General features: G+C 35.1%; 1 protein-coding gene across 1 annotated transcript; it reads right to left on the bottom strand.

Moving 5' to 3' along the window:
* Window positions 1-291: 291 nt before the first annotated feature.
* On the bottom strand, window positions 292-21,633 carry LOC126979439 (aspartate aminotransferase, cytoplasmic). Its single transcript, XM_050828745.1, has 10 exons — window positions 21,333-21,633; window positions 20,648-20,755; window positions 15,693-15,766; window positions 9,289-9,397; window positions 7,874-8,091; window positions 6,306-6,456; window positions 4,027-4,192; window positions 3,504-3,575; window positions 2,461-2,676; window positions 292-551 (listed from the first exon to the last, which is right to left on the bottom strand). Exons 1-10 carry the CDS (start codon window positions 21,442-21,444, stop codon window positions 530-532), a joined length of 1,248 nt encoding a protein of 415 aa, XP_050684702.1. The 5' UTR covers window positions 21,445-21,633; the 3' UTR covers window positions 292-529.
* Between the last annotated feature and the right edge of the window lie 375 nt (window positions 21,634-22,008).

The raw sequence follows: 22,008 nt of genomic DNA, 5'->3' as shown, positions 1-22,008 counted from the left end.
AAATGAGTTTTCGCAATAATTATGTCATTTAAAAAATGTTAAAATGTATATTGAAATGTAAACTGGCCTTGATAAAATTATAGGTGGCCAAATATAAGGCACTTGTCCCGGATATTGCCTGTTAGAAAATAACTATCAACTATCACCCTGCTCAAGTAACGTTACAGATGTAGATACCGCTTCAGTAAAAGATAGTTTTTATATTGTCTTTAATAAATTCATAGTTTTAAAGCAGGAGTTCTAACTTCTTATTACTGGCATTTTTGATAGGATACTGAAATAAATTAAAAATACAAAAAAAAATATATTTTATTAATCACCAAAATAGGAATGTATATTTTATAATACCATAACTATAATATAATTCTAACTATCTATAAATTCTTATAAAATCGTCTACAATAATAATAGGATTTTCAATTTATTCATAGGAATTCATTTGTATACCGCCAGAATGAAGTCCAGTTATTATATGTACATTTCAGAGGACTCGGAAGCATGGCTACACGCTATGCTAACTGCGTACAACTTATAACTTCGAGACACCATCGCTGCAACAAAATAAAAAAATGACAAATTGAATTTTAGTCACATGTGTAAATATTGTTAATTTTTATATAATTAATTGACTGCCGATGATGCGGAACGAAGGGTAAATAAATAATTAATTTTAAATTACATTTATATTTACACGCATATTAAATTTCTAGTTTTGTATAAAAATTTAATCGTGTGTAGTATAAAAAACAAACTAACTTACTCAGTGTTCGTTGTAGTCTGATGAAAATATTTACCTTAACCAAAAACTTGGCTGCATGGGCTTGAAGCCTTTGCCTTTTTACTAATGGATGAATAAAAAAAACTAAATAGGCTGTCAATTATGACTATAACATCTACTTATCCATCCATGAATTTACAAGAAGGGCAAACATTTATTGATTTAGATTATATGTAGGTAATTCATATTAGGTATAAGACACACGCAAGTCTAGTAATAAATAGCATATTCTTTATGTCATAATAATTGAACACGATTGTACACAAAAGTTAGATTGTAATAAAATGCGACTATTACTGTAGGCCTACATTATCGCGCGAATATTAGTGTTATGTTAGAGCTAATAAATAAAACAAATTTAAAATCTGATAGTATATTTTGTAACAATTCATACAAGAACTAAGTTCTAAACAACATATTATATATATTGTGCGACAGCCTACAGGATTCCGCAGTAAATTACTGGATAAACATATTTCATTCACATAATATATTACATAGATCAAATATAATTATAATAAATAATCTCAACAAAATAGTAATTACACTTATTTTTAAAAAAAGAAAAACACGGAATATATTTTATATCTATAATTTATCTAAATATAAAGTTACATTTAAATTATAGAGATTATTGAAAAGAAACAATTTAAATTACTGGGGGCGAAAACTTATCATTTTATGCAATAGATATATCCAGGTTGGTTTGAAAAATAATCTGACTACCCTCAAACGAGATTAGCCACGGAACCCTCATACTTCTACTTAAAAACATGCAACAAACTAAAAGCAGTTAATACTGAGCTATAATAATATAATCTCAATTTCCATTTACAAAAATATTATCATCGAAAATATCATTACAAAATTGAACACGACTATCCCTGCGGCAGTGATATACTATAATTATTATAACAAAAACTAGACAATGTTATAAAACAATATTAAGTATTAAATAGCTGATATTAATATAATAAATGAAATATAATCGTATGTAATTTGGTCAAGAAAGTCCATTTTTTCAGTATTCACTAGGTGCCAGTTATTATTTATTTATTAAATTATGCTTTTAAATGTTTTTTATGCAAATGTTAAGGCAAGTGTCAGTTTCTACTAAGTCGTTAATGTCGGTACTCCTATATCACTTAGAGACATTACTTGTGTAGACGACTGTACATTGTTACTAAATCTTTGAAAGCTGCCATTGGTTTATGCGAATGTCAAACACATATGTTTTGTGTTTTTAAAGTGATAACCCTCACTTCTAGGATAAATACACAAAATAAAATTTTGTTTTTCAAATTTTATTTTGTCAAACACATACTTCCGAATTCTCCTACGACTCTACTGCCAGTGTGTACTCATTTCTTTTATAAGATATAGTAATTAATGTAAATACGGTGCAAGTAGTATAATTTGTAATCCAACATGGGCTTTGGCTTCTTTCAAGGATAAAAAGTAAATAATTGAAAAATTTATCTTACATATTGACAATTCAGTTAGTTAGTTCTGTAAATATCAGAATATTAATCGTAAAAATAACAATTTGTTTATATGTAGAAAGAAATATGTAGATAACAAAAATAGTTCTATAAAAAAGATATAACAGTGTAAATGCCAAATATGTCGTAACCTTGTACAGTCGGCGTCATAAGTGTGGGTACGCAAATGTAATTAATTACTCGTTGTTCGGGAACTTGGTGACGGCGTCGTGCATGGCTCGTGCGACGTACTGCACGTTGGACGGGTTGAGGCCGCAGATGTTGATGCGTCCGGAGCGCAGCAGGTAGATGTGATGCTCGCGCACCAGGTACTCGGACTGGATCTCGTTGAGGCCCGTGTACGAGAACAGCCCGATTTGCTTCACTATGTGGTCCCAATTGCCGGGTGTTTGCAATCTGAATACAATCATTATTTGTAAGACATACTTATACAGTTAGTGCGCGAGTTGAATGCAGCCGGGGCGTATTGATTGAGTATTAAAAGGCGGAAACATCTCCCCCCGCTTTCTGCACGCCTCGCCTACAGTGTAGTGCTGTGCCGTAGTCGTCGCTTACAGTGTTATCGCGTTAATATGAAAGTTGGGATGACTTGTTATGTTTTTGATTTTAATAGTGACTGATCCGTTCCGTTTAATAAAACGTTTTTTTATTTTTATTCAGCGCCAAGCACGAGAAATGTTTTAGATGTGTTGAAGAATGGCAGAACAAAAATTTGAGATTTAACTATTAGGTTAAAATGGTATCGACACACTTATTAATATGGTCATTAATTATAATTAGGTCACAGCACTATCACATAACTGATCTCTGCATTCAAGTCGGGCGATTACAGGACGATACGATGTGGGTACCTTCAAAGAAGCGCCTACTCATCAAGGCCGGTATCGCTTCTGTGATTCCTCTGGGCGGGAGAGAGTATGGGCAGTGATTACTTTCTACCAAGTATTAGGTGCTCATTTGACCTTCCATTTCATAAAAATAATCAGGCAAATTAACTATTGTAAACTTAACTATTAATAAGTTATTGATTAATCAAATAAAATATATTTTTATAAATCTATCAATATAACATGAGAACTATTTTAACCTACTACCAAACGTATTATATGCCATATTTCATTGACGCTTTGCTCCTCTCGATATATTTGGTAAATAAACATTTTTCTTCTTATACTATAAGATTTATTTATTCAATCTAACTTGTATTATATAATAGTACTCACTTAATAAGCTCGGCTCTGAGTGCTTCTCTCATTTCAATAACTCGGGACGACATCAGCTTTATGTGCTCTCTCCTGTAACATTATTACAAAATATTACATAAAACAGAAAACAAAATAAATATATCAATTTTATAAATAATAGTATAAATTAACATTATTTTGTCAAATACTTGTCACTCTGTCAGAAACACCCATACTAACAAGATATTCGAACCCGGAACTACCTCAGTAGACAGGGTCACTAACCACTGGGCTATAATCAACATTTACATTTACAGCTTCAGTATTTTGCAATTAATACAGTCTATAAGAATGTGATACAATAAAAATACTTAGAACGTATCGACTTACTCGAAGTAAAAACATGAGTATCGTGTGAAACATTTTTTAAACATATTATCAACGTAACACGATGGAATTTCGCGGTCGATGCATTCAATGAATCATAGCTGGTACTGGGGAGCCCCCGCCCAGAGATGACAACATAGGAATGGATATTATAAAGTGGTACTGGAAGTCTCACCATTGGTTGAAGAGTTTCTCGTCAGCGAGCACGTTGGCCACAACCCGCGCTCCGTGGGCGGGAGGGTTGGAGTACATCCCGCGCACAACCCACGTGAGCTGCGACCTGATGGGCGCCACCAGCCGCTGGTCCGACACCACCACCGCCAGGTTGCCCACACGTTCATCTGTACGGATTTAAATTGATATTAAATGAGCGAAGCGAAGCTGAGCGGAGCTCCCACCGGGTGACTCCAATTGATTTCTGTGTTAAATTATTTATCGGCTACTTCTGGACCGATTTTAAAAATTTTTGAACTCATGGAAAGCTTTCGAAATTTTCAAGTCTGTTATTGTGGGGACAGAATTTTGAATTCGACTTTATTCAATTATTTTAATTAAAAATAAACATGATTTACAAATTACTCTAAATTAGCACGCGCTATTTATGTTTATTTGAAAATTGAGCCGATTGTTCAAATCTTGTTTGATTAATTTTGTTTTGTTTTTGTACACACTTAGTTTACCTACCTAATATACGCCGCAGTGAAGCGGTACAACGAGCGACTGCGGCATTCTAGTTACTAGGTTAACCAAGCCACGCTGCACTATGAGTCACTACGGTTACGTGAAAATGAGAAGGATAACCAATGGGAATCTTATTAGCTATGTCCACGAATATTTGACAGAGTTACTCAATAGTAAGTAGTTGACCGTTTAAGAGTTTCAACAATCTTCTTCAACAAGAGTCTTTCCTTTCGGAAAGATCGAAAAGTAGCCAAGACAACCTGATATTCATGTTTATGAAAAAACTTTCAACAACCAACAACTGCAAATTACTAACTTCAGTTCAACGACTTCTTAGACGTTCGATTTGACAAAAGCTTTGGTAAGCGATTGTCAAAAGATAGCAGAATACCACTGACACAACGATTGAAGTCTGTCTAGCTGACGTGAATACGCTTTAGCGAATTTGGATAGGATCGTTTTTCGAACGTGCGATTTAAATCACATGAATACGAATCGTAGGTGAACGACAGATGTCGCTGCGATATCGCTCGTTATAAATTATGTGAATCGGGTGGCAGTACTAATGTATGCAAGGTGTCGTGAGAATGCTCTTTGGATACTCTCGATGCGTTGCGAATGGATCGTATATAGCGGATTCCATACAATTCTACCATATTCGATATGACTGCGCACTAGAGCGTTATATAGAATTGTTTTCATTTTGGAGCCGAAACAATTCGAGTTTAGAAATCCTAACATTCGTGTGGATGTGGTAACTACTTTATTAACTTTTGCTATCAATAGTTACCCCAAAGTCACGAATCTCCTGCACTCCTTTTAATAGTGCGTCATCGAGCTCATACACTGTAACAAGCAGTTTCTTTTCTGGTGTACTTAATATGAAAACATTTGCTTGCATTTAGGATCATACCATTGAGATTACTTTGAACAAAAGCAGCCTCAGAGGCAGAGTTGATCACTTTATAAATTTTTAAATCATCGGCGAAGAGAGATGCTTTTTCCAATATTTCATATGATTCCTAACGTCATTCACAAATATCAAAAAGATCAATGGTCCTAGGTGGAATCCCTGGGAAACACCAGATCGCGCAATGTATGAAGTAGATTCAGTGCCTCCAACAACTACTGACTGAAGTCTATTATGAAGATATGACTCGAACCATTTCAGTAAGTTTCCTCCAATTCCATAATTACTTAGCTTATGAATCAATAAAGGGTGACTGACTTTATCGAAGCCATTCCTAAAGTCTGTATATATCGCATCAATCTGGCGCCCATTGTCCAATTCTTGACATGCTTCTGTGACAAAACAGATGAGGTTCGTTTGAATTGAATGGCCCTTTCTGAAACCATGTTGCTCATCGGAGATCAAACTGTCAATATTTTTGGAGATAACGGGATGGAGGACCGATTCAAAAAGCTTAGAAAAACAAGACAAAATGCATATAGGACGGTAATTTTTACGCCGGTAACATCTCTCTTTTTATATACAAGTACAACACGAGACCTTTTCCATTCTTCAGGAAATACACCTTCTTTAAGTGATCATGTGAAATAAAAAAAATATTTATTTTACATTTTTACATTAGAAAATACGTACGTAAATAGATACAAGAATAAAGATTAAGATGCGAATTCCAAAATGACTGCTATGAAAATAAAACATGTTTGTTTTACATATTTAAAAAATACATATAGGTAAAATATGAGAAGTATTCTAATTTAATAATGGGAACAGCTTGCGTTGTTGTCATAGTTCAATATACTCACTGTAAAGGCCGAAGTTCTTAGCGTAGGACTGCGAGCACACCAGCTCGAAGCCGCGCTGCACGAAATAGCGCACCGCCCACGCGTCGCGGTCCAGGTCGCCCGACGCGAACCCTTGGTAGGCGCTGTCGAAGAATGGGAACAGCTTGCGTTGCTGCAACAGACAACACAATTTTCAGTACGATACGCATTTTTGTCACAACTGTAACATATCGACCTTGAAACACCCCTTGAGGTCCACACCACATTTTGGTGGTAGTTCATTTACGGCCGTTCCCAATATACTATCTACAGATAGAGATAAATTACTACCTTCTACTGTCAGTAATTAGCCGTCAATAATCTGAAGCTGTCCCAATATACCCAATAAGTCATACTTGTCACCAGTTCACTGTTGCAATTTCCATACAAACTTCTATCCATGATAAGCTATACATCATTCCATTGATAGACAGCGTGTACGGATGAGTTACCGTCGATAAGTTTATTGGGACAGAAAAGTCAACGATATGATTACGATTTTCAAGTAGGCCACAACCGGAGATAGACTGAATATTGGGAATGGCCGTTAGAGTATTAATACATTGAGTAGGTATATTGAGTATAGTTTTTCCTGATGAGATTAGACATAGTTTGCATAGTTTCACATTTTTATTTGCAGTTCTTTTTCCCAGTAGACATTAAGTTTTGCCATGAACGGCCATGGATAATGTCATTAGATGTAAGTTTACCTTTTTTTGTTTGTGGCATACCCATTTATGATTGGTAGTGCCATGTTGGGTCCTAACGGACACAACCGAATTATGGCGGAACGCCCGGAGAATCCCTGCGCGTCCACAATTATGACCTTGTACCTAATAGTGGATGCCCGCGTATTCTGGAGGGGGCAAACGTGTGCTAACTCGGGTCAAACAGAGCTGGAAGCTCAATCCTCGAGCACATCCAAATGGCTACAGATTCCGTGTTGGAACGTGTTCCCTCGGGAACACGTGCTATTTGCTCACTTCCTAAAGCTGTCCAAAGAAACTTCTCCTAGTCAGCCATTTCGCTACTCAGGGACTATGACTCGCTGGCCCTCGACGCGAAAGAGAAAGCAGATCTCCTGGGCTCTTGGGTAATGGGACTTACTATTACATGTTTAAGGTGACGGCTGCAATCGCAGTGCATCTGAGGTTTAAATCCTTAGCGGCAGAACAGTACTTTAACTTAATACTCAAGCGTCGGAATCGACGCACGCAAACATACACACGATTTACACAGCCGTTAAGCAATCTTGGTAAGACAAATTAGTATCACGCCGTACGCCGCCGAGACTGGTCGCTGTACAAGTTGAATTAGCTGCGCTGGGACGTCCGCATCGTCAATATTTTTGTATATACCAACCCTAACGCTCCGCCCAGACTTAGGTATAAATTTAAAGGAGACCTGAGTTACACTACTGTTCTATTAATTGTATTGTGCTGCAGTGAAGAGAGCAGGTGTACCACTTGATGGTAAATGTATTACTTAGACCCCCTGTACACAAATGATAAATTTATCAAATTCGATTTGATGTATTTTAATATAATCACCTCCATGACGTCGGCGATCTTCTCCCACTGCTCCCTTGTGGGGTCGATGCCGGTGGGGTTGTGAGCGCACGCGTGCAACAGTATCACGGAGTTCTCGGGCGCTCCGCTCAGGTCCTCTACCATGCCCTCGAAGTCGAAGGCGCGCCTCTTGGGGTCCCAGTAGCGGTAGACGCGCGGCTGACTGAACCCGGACTTCACGAACACCAGATGGTGGTTCTCTGGAAGTCAGGCACTACGTCACACACTAGTACAGTTATAGTGCATAGAGTAACAACATACTTTTTTAATGACAGGGAAGAGACGAGCAGGACATTCAGTTGATAGTAATTGAGCGGCACTGCAGTTGCGCTCGTCCCTTGACACATAAGTTGTTAATTCTCATTTGTGCAGTAACTTCACTATAGCTACAGCGCTCTTCTGACCGAAACACAGTAATGCTTACACATTACTGCTTCACGGCAGAAAAGGGGCGCTGTTGTAGGATACCACAACACAGCGCCATTTGTGTTAATTGTTGTAAATAATCGGAATAGCTAGTCTCAACTGAAAAATAATTGAGATTCACATAATCGTGATGTCTTCAAGTAGGTAATTAATGTTATTTTCACTATCGGTCACATTTTCAATCAACATTTGTCGAATAACAATGTTATCAAATAACTAGCTGCCGACGCTATGAAGTAGCTTATATATTAGTACATTATATACATGCAAAATTACTCTTGGGCTTCGGTGTTGCTGGTGCAACCGTGCACAGCAAGTATTCTTTAAAAAAATATTCAATAGTTTTTACTTTGTAACGATTTTATTATAATAGAATATTGTATAGATTAGCTAACTTGAGACAATTCAATGTCTTTTTAAACAAGTTTTGTTTGTATATAGACTTCTCGTTCTTATGAATTCTTTGCTCTAAATAGTGATTTTCATTATAACACTAGAAATAAGGGATAGCTAGTAACTTATTCTAGTACGCTTCATATCTCATGAAGCGTACTAGCATAAGTTCGTACATAATAGCTTTAAGGGTAAATGTATACACTTTTATAATAAAGTCACAGCCACTGTTCAGGCATCATCTATAAATTTGAAATGTTTTTTTTAAAACATGGCTCTGTCGTAAATCTTACTACTCCTAGGGACTAGATTATTATTAGTTTATTTATTATTAGTTTTTATAGTCAGAGTTTCTTGCGCAGTTTCTTTTCCTCTCACAGCGCATTTGATTCTGAAGTGACAGTAGTGTTTGATGTGACATCAAATCGAATTCTAAAGGATTCGTTAAATTTTGGGAAAATAAATGCCTTTTTACGACTTTTCTTTCTTTGCTGATACTTTTGGCCATGGTAAAGGAGAGAAAACAATGTAATTCATATGAGGATTAACTAACAATGCGTCTAATACAAATAACTTACCCCAAGTGGGATTGGAATAGTAGAATGTGTTGTATTTTAAATGCTCCTGTAGGAATTCAGCACCGACTCTCAGACCTCCTGTCCCAGACAACACCTGGACGCCAAAAGCCTGTGAACATCACGACACATACGAATGTCAACAAATTTTGATTTGCGGCTTACAGAGAGAGAGCATGCTCTATAAAAACATAATTAATAGGCCAAAACATAAAACATTATGGATACGACATACAATGCCAAATAAAGATTTTGAATCGTCACTATAAATATTTCTTTTAAATTAATTAATTTACCATATGTTCGGGAAAAGTTGAGCTCGTGAGAAAAATATACAAGAAACTCAACGGCCACTCTGTTCAATAAAATAGAGTATTTTATGGGTGTTATATACAAAACAAATCCAACATAAGAATCGTGTTTTAATAATATCAAATATTTAATAAAATAAAGTAATAAAAAATAAACTGTATAATTATAAATTATCGTATATTGGATGCAACAATCCTTACAGCTTGAATTCATTTTATGTGTAAGGATGCTTCGTCATAATTAGTAATTGCATCAAAGAAATACAATGATTTATTAACTACTAGCTGACAAATAAAAGACCTAAACTCTTGTATAAAAAAATACTTAAAAAAACAAAAGGAATTCTTTTTTTTTACAAAACTTAAGAGTTATCAATCTAGGTACATAAAAAAATCTTATAGATAGTTAACAACTGTAGTTAATCTACAATAGTTACCTAAAATTAAGTTTATTTTTTACCTCCTGAGAAAGTTAGAAAGTAATAAAAATTCTTATTAGTTATTCATCTTAAGCCATTATTTTAATTTGATTTTAGAACGACGGGGGACACATCAAAGGAAAAACAAAATCGTAATTTTTATTTAATTCCGAGCATCTTCATATTTATTCACCTTTTAAACCTTCTCTGGACTTCCTCAATTAATTTAAGATCAAAAATAGCCAAATCGGTCCAGCCGTTCTCGAGTTTTAGTGAGACTAACGAACAGCAATTCATTTTTATATATATAGATAACAGGTCGACCTGGCTCGACAAGGATCACCCGTTCACGAGTTGACGCATGAGGGAATGAGACGACCCGGCACATGACGTCGCCGCAAGGAATGCCATTCAGTGAGCATGACGAACCATGTTATAGCATACCTATTCATGATAACTACAAAATTAAACTCAAAACTTAAAATTAACTCACAAAGCAAGCCCACATATGATTCTACTACAGTTTCCCCAATATTAAGTCCTTTATGTATGTAGGTCGTTGACTGTTGTGACATCACTACACTACGTTCAACCATTGCGCGATGTTATGACGTAAGCGTAACGCGAGCATTTCGCTTCGAAATATCATAATTTAAAAAAAACTGGCTTGATTTTGTTTGAAACTAAAAGTCGTGTATGGGCGACTTTTATTTTTGTCTATCAAAGTCAATTAAATTTTTGTGATATGGCGTGGTTACCAAAGTTAACATTTGATTTGATTAATACTTGCAAATAAAATGTAGAGCTCCTTACGAGGGCGGCACTGAAAACTTCGGTAATCAAGGAAATGACACAACATTACTATTTAAAAATATATTTATTGCTTTTCGAAGTATTCACCGCGAAATTTGACACATTTTTCCATACGATGGAACCAATCATTGAAGCAACCATTCCATTCGGAAGTTGGGGTCTCCAAAATGGCCGTTTTGTAGGCGTCCACAGCTTTTTCAGGTGATGAAAATCTCTGACCACGCAATTTATTCTTTATTTTAGGGAAATTATAGAAATCATTAGGGCTTAGGTCGGGGCTGTTCGACGGATGGACTAATAATTCTATGTTTTCTTGCTCTAACAACTCTTTTGTTCTGTGCGTGGTGTGAGAATTCGCATTGTCGTGATGGAGGATGATGCGGCGGTTGCAGTTCTCTTTACGGAGTTCATAAACGACCTGTGACAAACAAATGCTAGCATACCATTCTGCATTTACCGTTCTTTGTCCCTCAAGAGGAATAGTCGCAACACGGCCGGTTTTGGAGACAAACGTGGCCACCATTTTTTTTGCAACACTCCGTGAACGAACAATTTTTGTTGGCTTTAACTCATTTTCGAACACCCAAACTCGTGACAGGTTGTTTCAGGTTCGTACGCGTATATCCAGGATTCGTCACCTGATACGATGTTGTATACAGCATTTGAGGATCCTGCGTGGAATCTTTCGAGAGTTCTGACGCACCAAGTAACGCGAGCCGCTTTTTGCTCTTCACAGAGCAAATACGGTATCCATTGGGAAAACAACTTTTTTACACCTAATTGTTCATGCAAGATTAATTGTATTTCACTCATCCGAATGTCTAAAGTTGCCTGAATTTCGCGGTATGTCACAAGTCGATCATCCTCAATCAGCTTACGCACAGCATCAACGTTTTCTTTGGTGACTGCAGTTTTTGGACGACCTTGACGGGGATCATCACTGAGCTTGGCACGTCCACGTTGAAATTCAGCAAACCAGCGATAAATTGTGGTTTTGGATGGGGCTTCATCACCAAATGCAGAAATCATCCGGTCAACACACTGTTTTTGTGTTAAACCACTTCGAAAGTCATAATAAATCATCGCTCTAGAATTTTCTTGATTCAATTCCATTTTCTCAACGACTAAACAAGTTTGACAAGACCGAGAATCTTTTTTTAAATAAATAAATGGTATTCGATTTTTAAAACCAAGGAATTTTCAATTAAAAAGATTTTAATATGACAGGAACAGTGAAATATTCCATTCCCGATACTTTTAGTGCAGCCCTCGTAAGAACGCATAGTAATGATTTTTTATGTTTTCTGAATACCACTTGTCGTGAGTACTTAAGAAAGGAGTATTTTCAATTTAAATAATAAATTATCTAATATATAAAATTCTCGTGTCATGGTGTTAAACATTGAACTCCTCCGAAACGGCTTGACCGATTCTCATGAAATTTTGAGTGTATATTGGGTAGGTCTGAGAATCGGACAACATCTATTTTTCATCTCCCTAAATGTTAATGGTGGTCCACACGAAATTTAATAATTTTTACTTTTTTTTTATATTTTGTCTGATTATGAGTCAGAATTATACAATAAATACACACAACTTCAAATTTTCACCCATCTACGATCAATAGTTACTTTTGTATCGCGATTTTAATATCGGCAATACAACGTTAGCTGGGTCAGCTAGTTTCTATATAAATATTTGTAATAATCATTAAAGCAGTAAAAAGAAGTCGATTTCATTTATGTATATAATAGCTCGTAAATAGACCATAAAAAATAATATACCAGATCGAATTTTATGAGGTATTCTTTATATTCCATCGCAAACAAGAATGACCAACTGACCTTTTCTTATCAATAATACTGAGATTTATAATCTACTATTTATCTCGCATTCGGACTTTTCTTATATAATATGTAATGTTAAACAATTATTGTTTTATTTTATTTATTATTTATTTTAAGTACATGTTACAATGTTAATCGTTTGCTTAATGCACGCACTTCTTCTCCGTATTTTTCACTAGGGCAAATAAAATATACCACTGTGCGCACAATCAAAGTCGAAGACAAATAAACTTTTCGTCACTATAAATATCTATCTTTTAAATTACTGAATTCACAATATATTCGTAAAAACGTTGAGCTCGTGAGAAGAACATACTTACATAGAAACTCAACGGCCAATCTTTTTTTTTTATGGAATAGGACGACAAACGAGCGTACGGGTCACCTGGTGTTAAGTGATCACCGCCGCCCACATTCTCTTGCAACACCAGAGGAATCACAAGAGCGTTGCCGGCCTTTAAGGAAGGTGTACGCGCTTTTTTTGAAGGTACCCATGTCGTATCGTCCCGGAAACACCGCACAAGGAAGCTCATTCCACAGCTTTGTAGTACGAGGGAGAAAGCTTCTTGAAAACCGCACTGTGGAGGACCGCCACACATCCAGATGGTGGGGATGATATCCTAACTTGTGGCGTGTCGTGCGATGGTGAAATTCGGCGGCAGGAATCAGGTTAAACAGCTCTTCGGAACACTCCCCGTGATAAATGCGGTAGAAGACACACAATGAAGCGACGTCTCTACGCAACGCCAAGTGATTCAGCCGTTCACAGAGCACTGAGTCCCCGACAATTCGAGCTGCTCTACGTTGCACGCGGTCAAATGGATCGAGCAGATACTGGGGTGCAATACTTTTCAATGAAATAAATTATTTCACAATGGCTGTATAGATGCTTCGTGAACGTGATGTTTGATGCTTGATAAACAATCACTTAGCATTTTTACTAAAATTATTGATTACTTAAGTTATACGTCTTTTGGCGCGCGAGGGAAAAATTAACAGAGTGAATTTTTACGATGCGCGCGCACACCGTCACGCAAATTCAACACCCTGGCGTTAGCTGGTCAACTAGACCATTTGTATACTTCATATACTTCAGCTCCCAAACCCCTTGTAACTTGTAAATTTCAATTTATACAACTTTTAAAATAAAAACATTAATTTCTCTGTTAATTATTCTAAAAATAATTTAATGATATTTAATTACACGTTGTTTAATTTAATTATGCGGTATTATAATATTTTCATTATCTAGTTGTATTTTATACCTTCATATGACTATGACAATATTATTTTTTCTACAAATATATAGCAAGATAAATATTTTTTAAAGATCTTTGTCTCATTACGCAAAAGAAGAATAAGAAGAATTTCTTGCGTGCGCAGATAAATAAGTAACACACACATTTTTATATATTATTATATAGCATATACAACCTTGGCGAGATATGAATAATGATCAAAGTTGGCTAAACTTATAGAAAAACTTAGCCAGGCTAACTATTGTTAAAGTGACATATGATGATTAACTTGTATGAACATCCTTGGAACTTGACCTTTCTTGAAAAAAACTTTACGCAACATAACACATTTATTGTTAAACCAAACTTATTCCTTAGCACTTGTCACGTGATATTATTAATTTTAATTTATTAAAATTATTTTGAGTGCCGACAGAAGAAATTCTTGAAAAAATACGTTCGTATTTTTTAATCGTAACGAAATATCATATTGAGCAGGAAATACTTATTTTTATGAAAATAAGGCACGAGACGAGCAGGACGATTTCAATGCAGTGCCGCTCAGGCTTCTTGAAAAACCCAAAAATTTTAAGCAGCACTACAATTGCACTCGTCACCTTGAGACATAGGATGTTAAGCCTCATTTGCCCAGTAATTTCACTTCAGACCGAAACACAATCATGTTTACACATTACTGCTTCACGACAGAAATAGGCGCCGTTGTGGTACCCATAATATAGTCGGCTTCCTGTGCAAAAGAGGGCTCCCACTGTCCACTTTTAAATAAAGTGGTTTTTATTCATTATTATAAAATACTACTACAATCTTTATACATATATTTCTTGCGTGCGTGTGTATGTCACTGAACTCCTCCTAGACGGCTGGACCGATTTTGATGAAACTTTTGTGTGAGTTCAAGGGGATTCGAGGATGGTTTAGATTCACAATTGAACTACCTCCTAAACGGCTGGACCGATTTTGATGATATTTTTGTGTGTTCCAGTGAATCTGAAATTGGTGTGTGTCTTCAGGTGGATTCGAAAATGGTTTAGATTCACAATTAAACTACCTCCTAAACGGCTGGACTGATTTTGATGACTTTTTTGTTTGTTTCAGTGAATTTGAGATTGGTTTAGATTCTCAATTCCGCCCATATAATATAATTCTCCTGCTCATGTGTATGTTAGTGAACTGCTCCTAACGGCTGGACCGATTTTTCAAATTTAAAACATGTGTACAGGACAACGTCTGTTGGGTCCATTAGTAGACATTTAATTATCATCATCATACATACAATTTTGACATTTGAGTATTTTTGTTGCGTCACTTTGCATATATTGTAATTGAAATGATTTGTAAAACAACTTAAATGTAAATCTTGACTTAAAAGAGAGGCAATTAGTTTCTTGCTACTTCATCTCATTAGCTCAACCCTTTACGAAGTAGCGGTAAATTCAATAAGAAACAATATTTTTATATATTTTTTTTTTGACATTCATAAGTGTCATTTCTGTGACCTACATGAATAAAGTGTTTTTGAATTTGAATACGACAATTGGCCGATTGTAATGCGACATGCGATAGATGGTCGATGAGGCGATGTAGTAAAAGTTTCACTTTAAAAATACATACATAACTTAAGACAGTTTATACTCATTACAGGCTATTAGATTTTGAACCTCCGTTTACTTTGCTACACATACTTGCCTATTCTACAATTCATCCAAGTGACCAAATCGTTTAAACCCTTTAAGCTATATTTAAAAAAAAATGACTTACTCTTCCTTCAGCTATAGCAGGGCTGTCCTTCCCCAAGAGCATTGACACCGACAAGTTGCTGAACTGTTCAAAACCTAAAATGTGAGAATTAATTGTTAATTTAACATTAAATATTTCTACACGCCTCAATAGGGCTAGTCGAAACCCAAACGCTGGCAGCTATTTCGGTCAACGGATCAGCCTAGGTTCGAGGTATTTTGATAATGTTTTGTATGTTCATAAGCACATTGAGGAATTTTCTAGAAACTGTGACATTCATAATGTTAACACGAGGAACAAACATAAACTTGTTATGTCTACTACTCGGTTGGGTCGAGTTAGTAAGTCTTTTGTTGGGCGATGTATATGCTTCTACAATATGATCCCAGAAAATGTACAAAACAAATGTGTTACGAAATTTAAAAGAATTGTTAAAAAACGTTTGTGTGGGTAAGGTTATTATAGCATAAACGATTTTCTTAATGACACCACGGACTGGGAATAAAGCGAATACCCTCAGGATCTTTAATTATTAATGTTTATTGTACGATATTACATTGTAATCCATATTTTATATAAAAAAAAGCCCGCTGAGTTTCTTGCGCCCATTCTTCTCAGGTCTGAGGCAGTCTCTTTTGAATGGGTGGTAGATTTTGACGTTCAATAAGTGATTATAAATCCTATTTTGAATAAAAATATTTGAATTTGAATTTGATCCTAGGTAGAATTTATTACTGATAAGATGGTTATCAACTATATAGAACCTGAAATCATATCGGGAGTATGTACAGCTCTATTTTCCAATGCGAGTGAGCAGCCACGAAGGAAGCCGTAGCTATCCTGAGGAAGACAGTAGATTGTTACGATGTCACTATTCTCTCCGATATACAACATATACTGGCTTGGAGCTAACTGGGTCAAAAAGCCTTCACCTCAGTGCTAACCTACGAGTGTAGTGCCTGGAACGTGCTGCTTCTAACGGGGTGACTGCACAGTAATTTGTGGTTCAATAGGTTACAATGCAGTGAATGAACTTGCAAGACGGTCACTCATGTAATCCTAGAGAGTTCAGAATTGGCCAACCAACGGGAAGAAATTTCTCGAAAATACGAGGTCGCTCCGAGATGTCGGCTATGTTTAAATGTTCAGAGTAGCTTCAAGAAGGATCTGGGCTAGTTGGATTAACTGCACAACCTTGAACGTGAATGGACCCAATTAAGGAGTATAATTGTTAAATCAGGAGAGAAATTCAATATATCAGTCAAAAACTACCAGCTCGGTAAATGCTGATTCACTTCCAACTTCAGCAGCTTATATATATATTTACCCTTAAAGCTATTATGTATCATAAGATAGTATATACAAATTTATTTACTGAAATGTATACACTTTTAAAGTCCCAGCCACTGTTCAGGCATTATCTATAAACACATTTAAATGTTTTATTAAAAAATTGCTCTGTCGAAAATTTACTACTGCACAGCTGAATACTTAAGCAATCCAACAGTCTGGGGACTAGATAATTATTATTTTATGGCAATAGCTATGACAATACAGTATTGTATATTTGATTAAAAAGAGCGCAAAAAAATGCTGGGAGAGTTTCTTGCGCCGCTTCGTCTTCGCCATTTGTTTCCGAAGCGGTAGTAGTGTCTAGTATAGTAGAAATGACTTCAAAAATAATTCTAAAGTTATCAATTTTGAGAAAATAAATGCCTTTTATGACCCATGATAAGATATAAAATTACATTGAAATATTGAGGTGCTCAATAATACTCGAATCATGTACGCTATTACTATTAATGTTACATGCTCTGTTTTGTTAACAATGTTTCATTAATCGGTCACATCCTAATTTGAAAGTGTAACCTATTTAAGTACAGTGTATTTACCACAAAACTGAAAAATTGGCTCTGTACATTATTAATATACGTTTCTATAATTATTAATGAAGTAATTATAAAGGGTTGAAATACACTTTAGATAGATAATCATAGTGGAGGTCACAGAAGATCAGCGTTGCAACACACTTGTGTTGAAACACATGCTGAGTGGCTCCTTTTATAAACACCACACGTTTTTATATTTGTATATTTTAAGGTTGCTTCATTTTGTGTGTGTTGAGTCTGTAGTCTTAGTTTTTTAAAAATACAAATCTACAACTTATTATACAAAATTCAATTTCTGCCAAAATTTATTGTCGATTCGAACTCTCACCTCTAAGGATACGCCCCAGCACTTTTAGCAACTAAGCCAACAGTCCGAATGCCGTTGTGTCCGTACATTTCCGTATAAATAAAATTAATTGTATATTTAACAGAAGTGAGGGAGATCACTTATAAATAAATAAATTGTTAACAAAACCATATTCTTGCCACAGCCAGGAATTGTAAATTGAGTTTATTTCTTATAAATATAATAATTAAAAAATGTAGTTTTAACCGTGTTTCAATGAGAAACTGCTACAATAACATTAGAATACAAAGGTAAATTTCGCCACTATATACAAGACTATAATAGTTCAGATGGGACATTGGGTGATTCGGAAAGCAGAAAACCCTGGTTCGAATCCAGATGTCCTGTTAGTTTTATTTTTTACAAGTTTTGTAAAAAAAAATTATAATGTTAAGGATTCTTTAAATTTTAAGTAAACATTTTGCATGCTAATTTAAATTAGCTGAATAGAAGACACTACAATAAACTTAATATCTATAATGAATAATGTATTCGACGCAATGAATAAATTTCAGTTTATTTCATTACCTTCTTAAAAATCCGAGCAAGGCTAAGTCGTCCAGGTACTATTATTTATTAAACCCATGAAATTTCCTCAAAATTATCGACTACATGCCATCACATTAGTAATATTTTCAGTTATAGTATTCACCTTAATATTCATATCATACTTTGATGTCTTTTATATACATACACAAGTGCTGACTCGGCATACCTTGTTTCGCCATATAAATTCACCTCGCGCCCGCTCATTCTATGAATTGTCATGCTATGTAATGAAAGATCATTGACTAATGAATATACAGGTATTTCTGAGTCAAAAAAAATGTCCCGGATAAATAATCACTCCGAAACACGCTGTATCTTATGTTTAAAATATTATTCCGATCCTTTTCATGGTATAACAGACGGAAAGTTTATTAGTAGGTATATAATATATAGAAATTCATATATTTGAATCAGAAATATTATATAACTTAAGCCAACTCTGTTATCATTGTTTTTATGGTTGTATATTATGTCCGTCATTGCCATTGATAACCTATCTATTGGTCCCCATAATAAGAATGTATAAATTTTGTAAACGCAGGCAGAGCCCGAATACGTGAAATTGCTTGTTGTTTCATATGACATGTACAGTATACCGGCGTGAAGTAGCGGCGGTTATCGCTACTGATAACGTACCCCGGATACAAAATTGAGCATAATTTTTGTCTCATGTCGAGGTGTATGTACGTTAGGGAGGATATCTGCTGTCGCCGTCTTGGATCCGTGTAGATTCTGAAGACTGCGACCTCATCACTGCGTGTGTCTACAGAGTCGTAACGCAGAAATCAATCTCATGCGCGTTAAAAGGGCAATAATTGACGACGTGCTTGCACAGATCCCCTCTACTGATATCGTAGTATTGGGTACCTTCAACGAGTAGTCTCTATATTGACTTCACATCCAGGGTACATACCAGGTCGGTATCATACGACCACTGCCTGGTCAGGAGTGTAGTGCCTATACAACGGCTACGTCGCAGAACATCGGCGTCAGGCCGCGTTTGGTACTACAAGTCAGCAGATAGGGATAGGATGCATTCCTCTTTGGGGCATGGTTTATTTCCCTTCGGATTTTCCCAGGGCTATGTGCAGCGGCCGATGTGATACTAAGGGGCATACTGTGGGCTAGTAGTAGCCCTCGTTCAATGTGTCAGTAAAAGTAACGGTTAAGGTAACTCGGTTTCTTAATTGATAGATAAAGAGTATGAGGTTTGAAATTTTGAACATATGAACTTTAAATTAATATGGTATATACCCAATACATTAGTATCCATTTAGTACGACCTTCGCATATAACAACCACCCGTTTTTAGCGACGTAAGTATATATGTATCGCAAGTGTATATAGCTTATTATGTTTGGTTTTACTAAGAGCATCAATGAAAATTCATCCGTTTATTACGACTCCAATTATAACGACCCACCGCTTTTTAAGACGGAATTTCATGCAAAATTGTCCAGTTACAGTGACAACAAGGATTGAAATGTTAACAAATAAATCATAGGTACTTACCTACTCCTGCGCGGGGCGGAGATAGCTACTTAGCTATCTCCGCCCCGCGCACAATTAATTACACAATATAGAATAGATTAAAAGCTATAAAAGTACCTATTATCTAGTTTGCATAATGCAGTCCATACTTCTTATGATGGAAATAAAAAACAAAAATTACAGACATTTTGCACTACATATGTATTTCGTTGTTACATAGTAATGTAGAAGCATTTTGTTTTCAATGTTTTTTTCTACTATTGTCACATAAAAATTACACAATTATGTATGTAAATAATTGAATATGTACTTTTCTTAGTGCCTGTTAGTACGAAGTAATATCTGTGTATTGTGTTGTCTCTAGTGACTATTATATTCCTTCTTGTTTTTATTACAAAATGTCTAACAAAAGAGATTACAATTTGTGGGGTTAAATTTTGTAAAATCTTACTAGAGGCTAATATTTTTTTGTTAATTAATTTATCTTCTCCTCATCATCTTCTATGAAAAACCACTACAGTATAGATACTACTACAAACTATTTAGGCATGTTACTTTAAATATATCAGCTTAAGAATAATGAGAGATTACTTATGATAATTTGTTGTTTGCTTGACATCATGGTGTAACACAAGAGTTTATTTAAAGGTGCTGAGTATTTATTAACTAAGGACCATAAGTTGTTGCAAATATACACTTACCAAGCACGGGAAGATATTCATGGAGAAGTGTCTCATCAGCTGCCATTTGCTTCTCCATCTGCCGAACAACAGGGAGGACCCATGGCTTGCCATTTTCATCTCTGTAAGCTATCTCATGAATTAATTTCAATTAGTATCATTTTACTAGTAATATTGATACTAGTAATAAAATAAAAGTCATGAATGTATTTTAAATTGACACCTCATATTTTATTCTATATTTAAATAACGAAAAGAAAACTTTAAGCAATATTTTGACATTATTACTATGTAAACTTACATTATATTATGTACATCATTTAAAGTATACTAAAATTAACATTTCTCAGTTACTACATTTCCGTTCAGATGTATAATTAATTTATACATATTTAAATAAAATTTATCAAGTCTATATTATGACAATGTGCTTTAACAAAGTAAATTGACTGGAAATTTATAGTAATAGATATAATAGGACTAAGTATATATTATATCACCATTTCTATAATTATTATGACAATTTTTCTATGAATGAGGATGAAGTTTATGACTACATTATAGCTTGTACTACAAGATAATATCATTTCATAAAATATATTTAGCGTAAATTAAAAAAAAAATAGTTGATGTCGGTATTCTAGTTTTCTCCAAGTACACAATTATTACGTAACCTCTATAATCACTTAAACAACTGAAAACTTACCACCGACTCCTAAATTTACTTTGTTTTTGTTTGTATCTTCTTGAAAAAGTTTCATCAAATTGAATACCTCAATTGGTGGGCCCTGTTGTACTACATCAAATCTTGAACTCATTTTTTTTTTGTTAAATCCAACCACACTAAGCAAAGCACAAATTGTAAGTGAACTTAGATCATTAACTATTTTAGCAAACAATTACCTACTACTTATCTAGATTATGATATTTTATAATCGGTAGAGAGCCGATACAAAATAAAATAATAATTTTAGATTTATATTTTGACCTTCAATGATAACAATGTCGTTTAGGTCAAAGTCAAAATAGTTGTCACAGATCAGTTGTCATTAAACAATAAATTTATGATAGAAAAATCGTGGATATGGTATAACGATAAAAATAAGACGTGTACATTTGTAACACGTTACAAATGTACGTAATGTAAATGTTACGTACACGGTAGTAGTAATTACAGGTCCCACCTATAACTATCCCGCACAGACTGCAAATGGATCCGGAGTTCCAATTCAAGAACGACAATGCCCGCGCCAACACCACCGTCTCGGTACAACTGCGCTTTGGGCAGTTGATGTAATCAAAGTCAAAGTCAAATAAACTTTATCCAATTAGTCTTAAACTAAGCGTACTTGTACACGATGGTCGTGTTTACTGTCTCAATT

Source organism: Leptidea sinapis, chromosome 3 (genome assembly GCF_905404315.1).
Source record: "Leptidea sinapis chromosome 3, ilLepSina1.1, whole genome shotgun sequence".
NCBI classification, from domain to species: Eukaryota; Metazoa; Arthropoda; class Insecta; order Lepidoptera; family Pieridae; genus Leptidea; species Leptidea sinapis.
The sequence above is the reverse complement of the archived record's forward strand: the minus strand, read 5'-3'. Positions and strand labels throughout refer to the sequence as shown.

Bases quoted from the DNA above. Each gene is read 5' to 3' on its own strand.
- LOC126979439 (XM_050828745.1), bottom strand. From the start codon at position 21,444: ATGAGTTCAAGATTTGATGTAGTACAACAGGGCCCACCAATTGAGGTA. The intron at 15,767-20,647 runs GTAAGTGTATAT...CTCACATTTTAG, and splicing joins TGAATATCTTCCCGTGCTTG to GTTTTGAACAGTTCAGCAAC. The intron at 552-2,460 runs GTAATTAATTAC...ATTTTGTTGCAG, and splicing joins ACCAAGTTCCCGAACAACGA to CGATGGTGTCTCGAAGTTAT.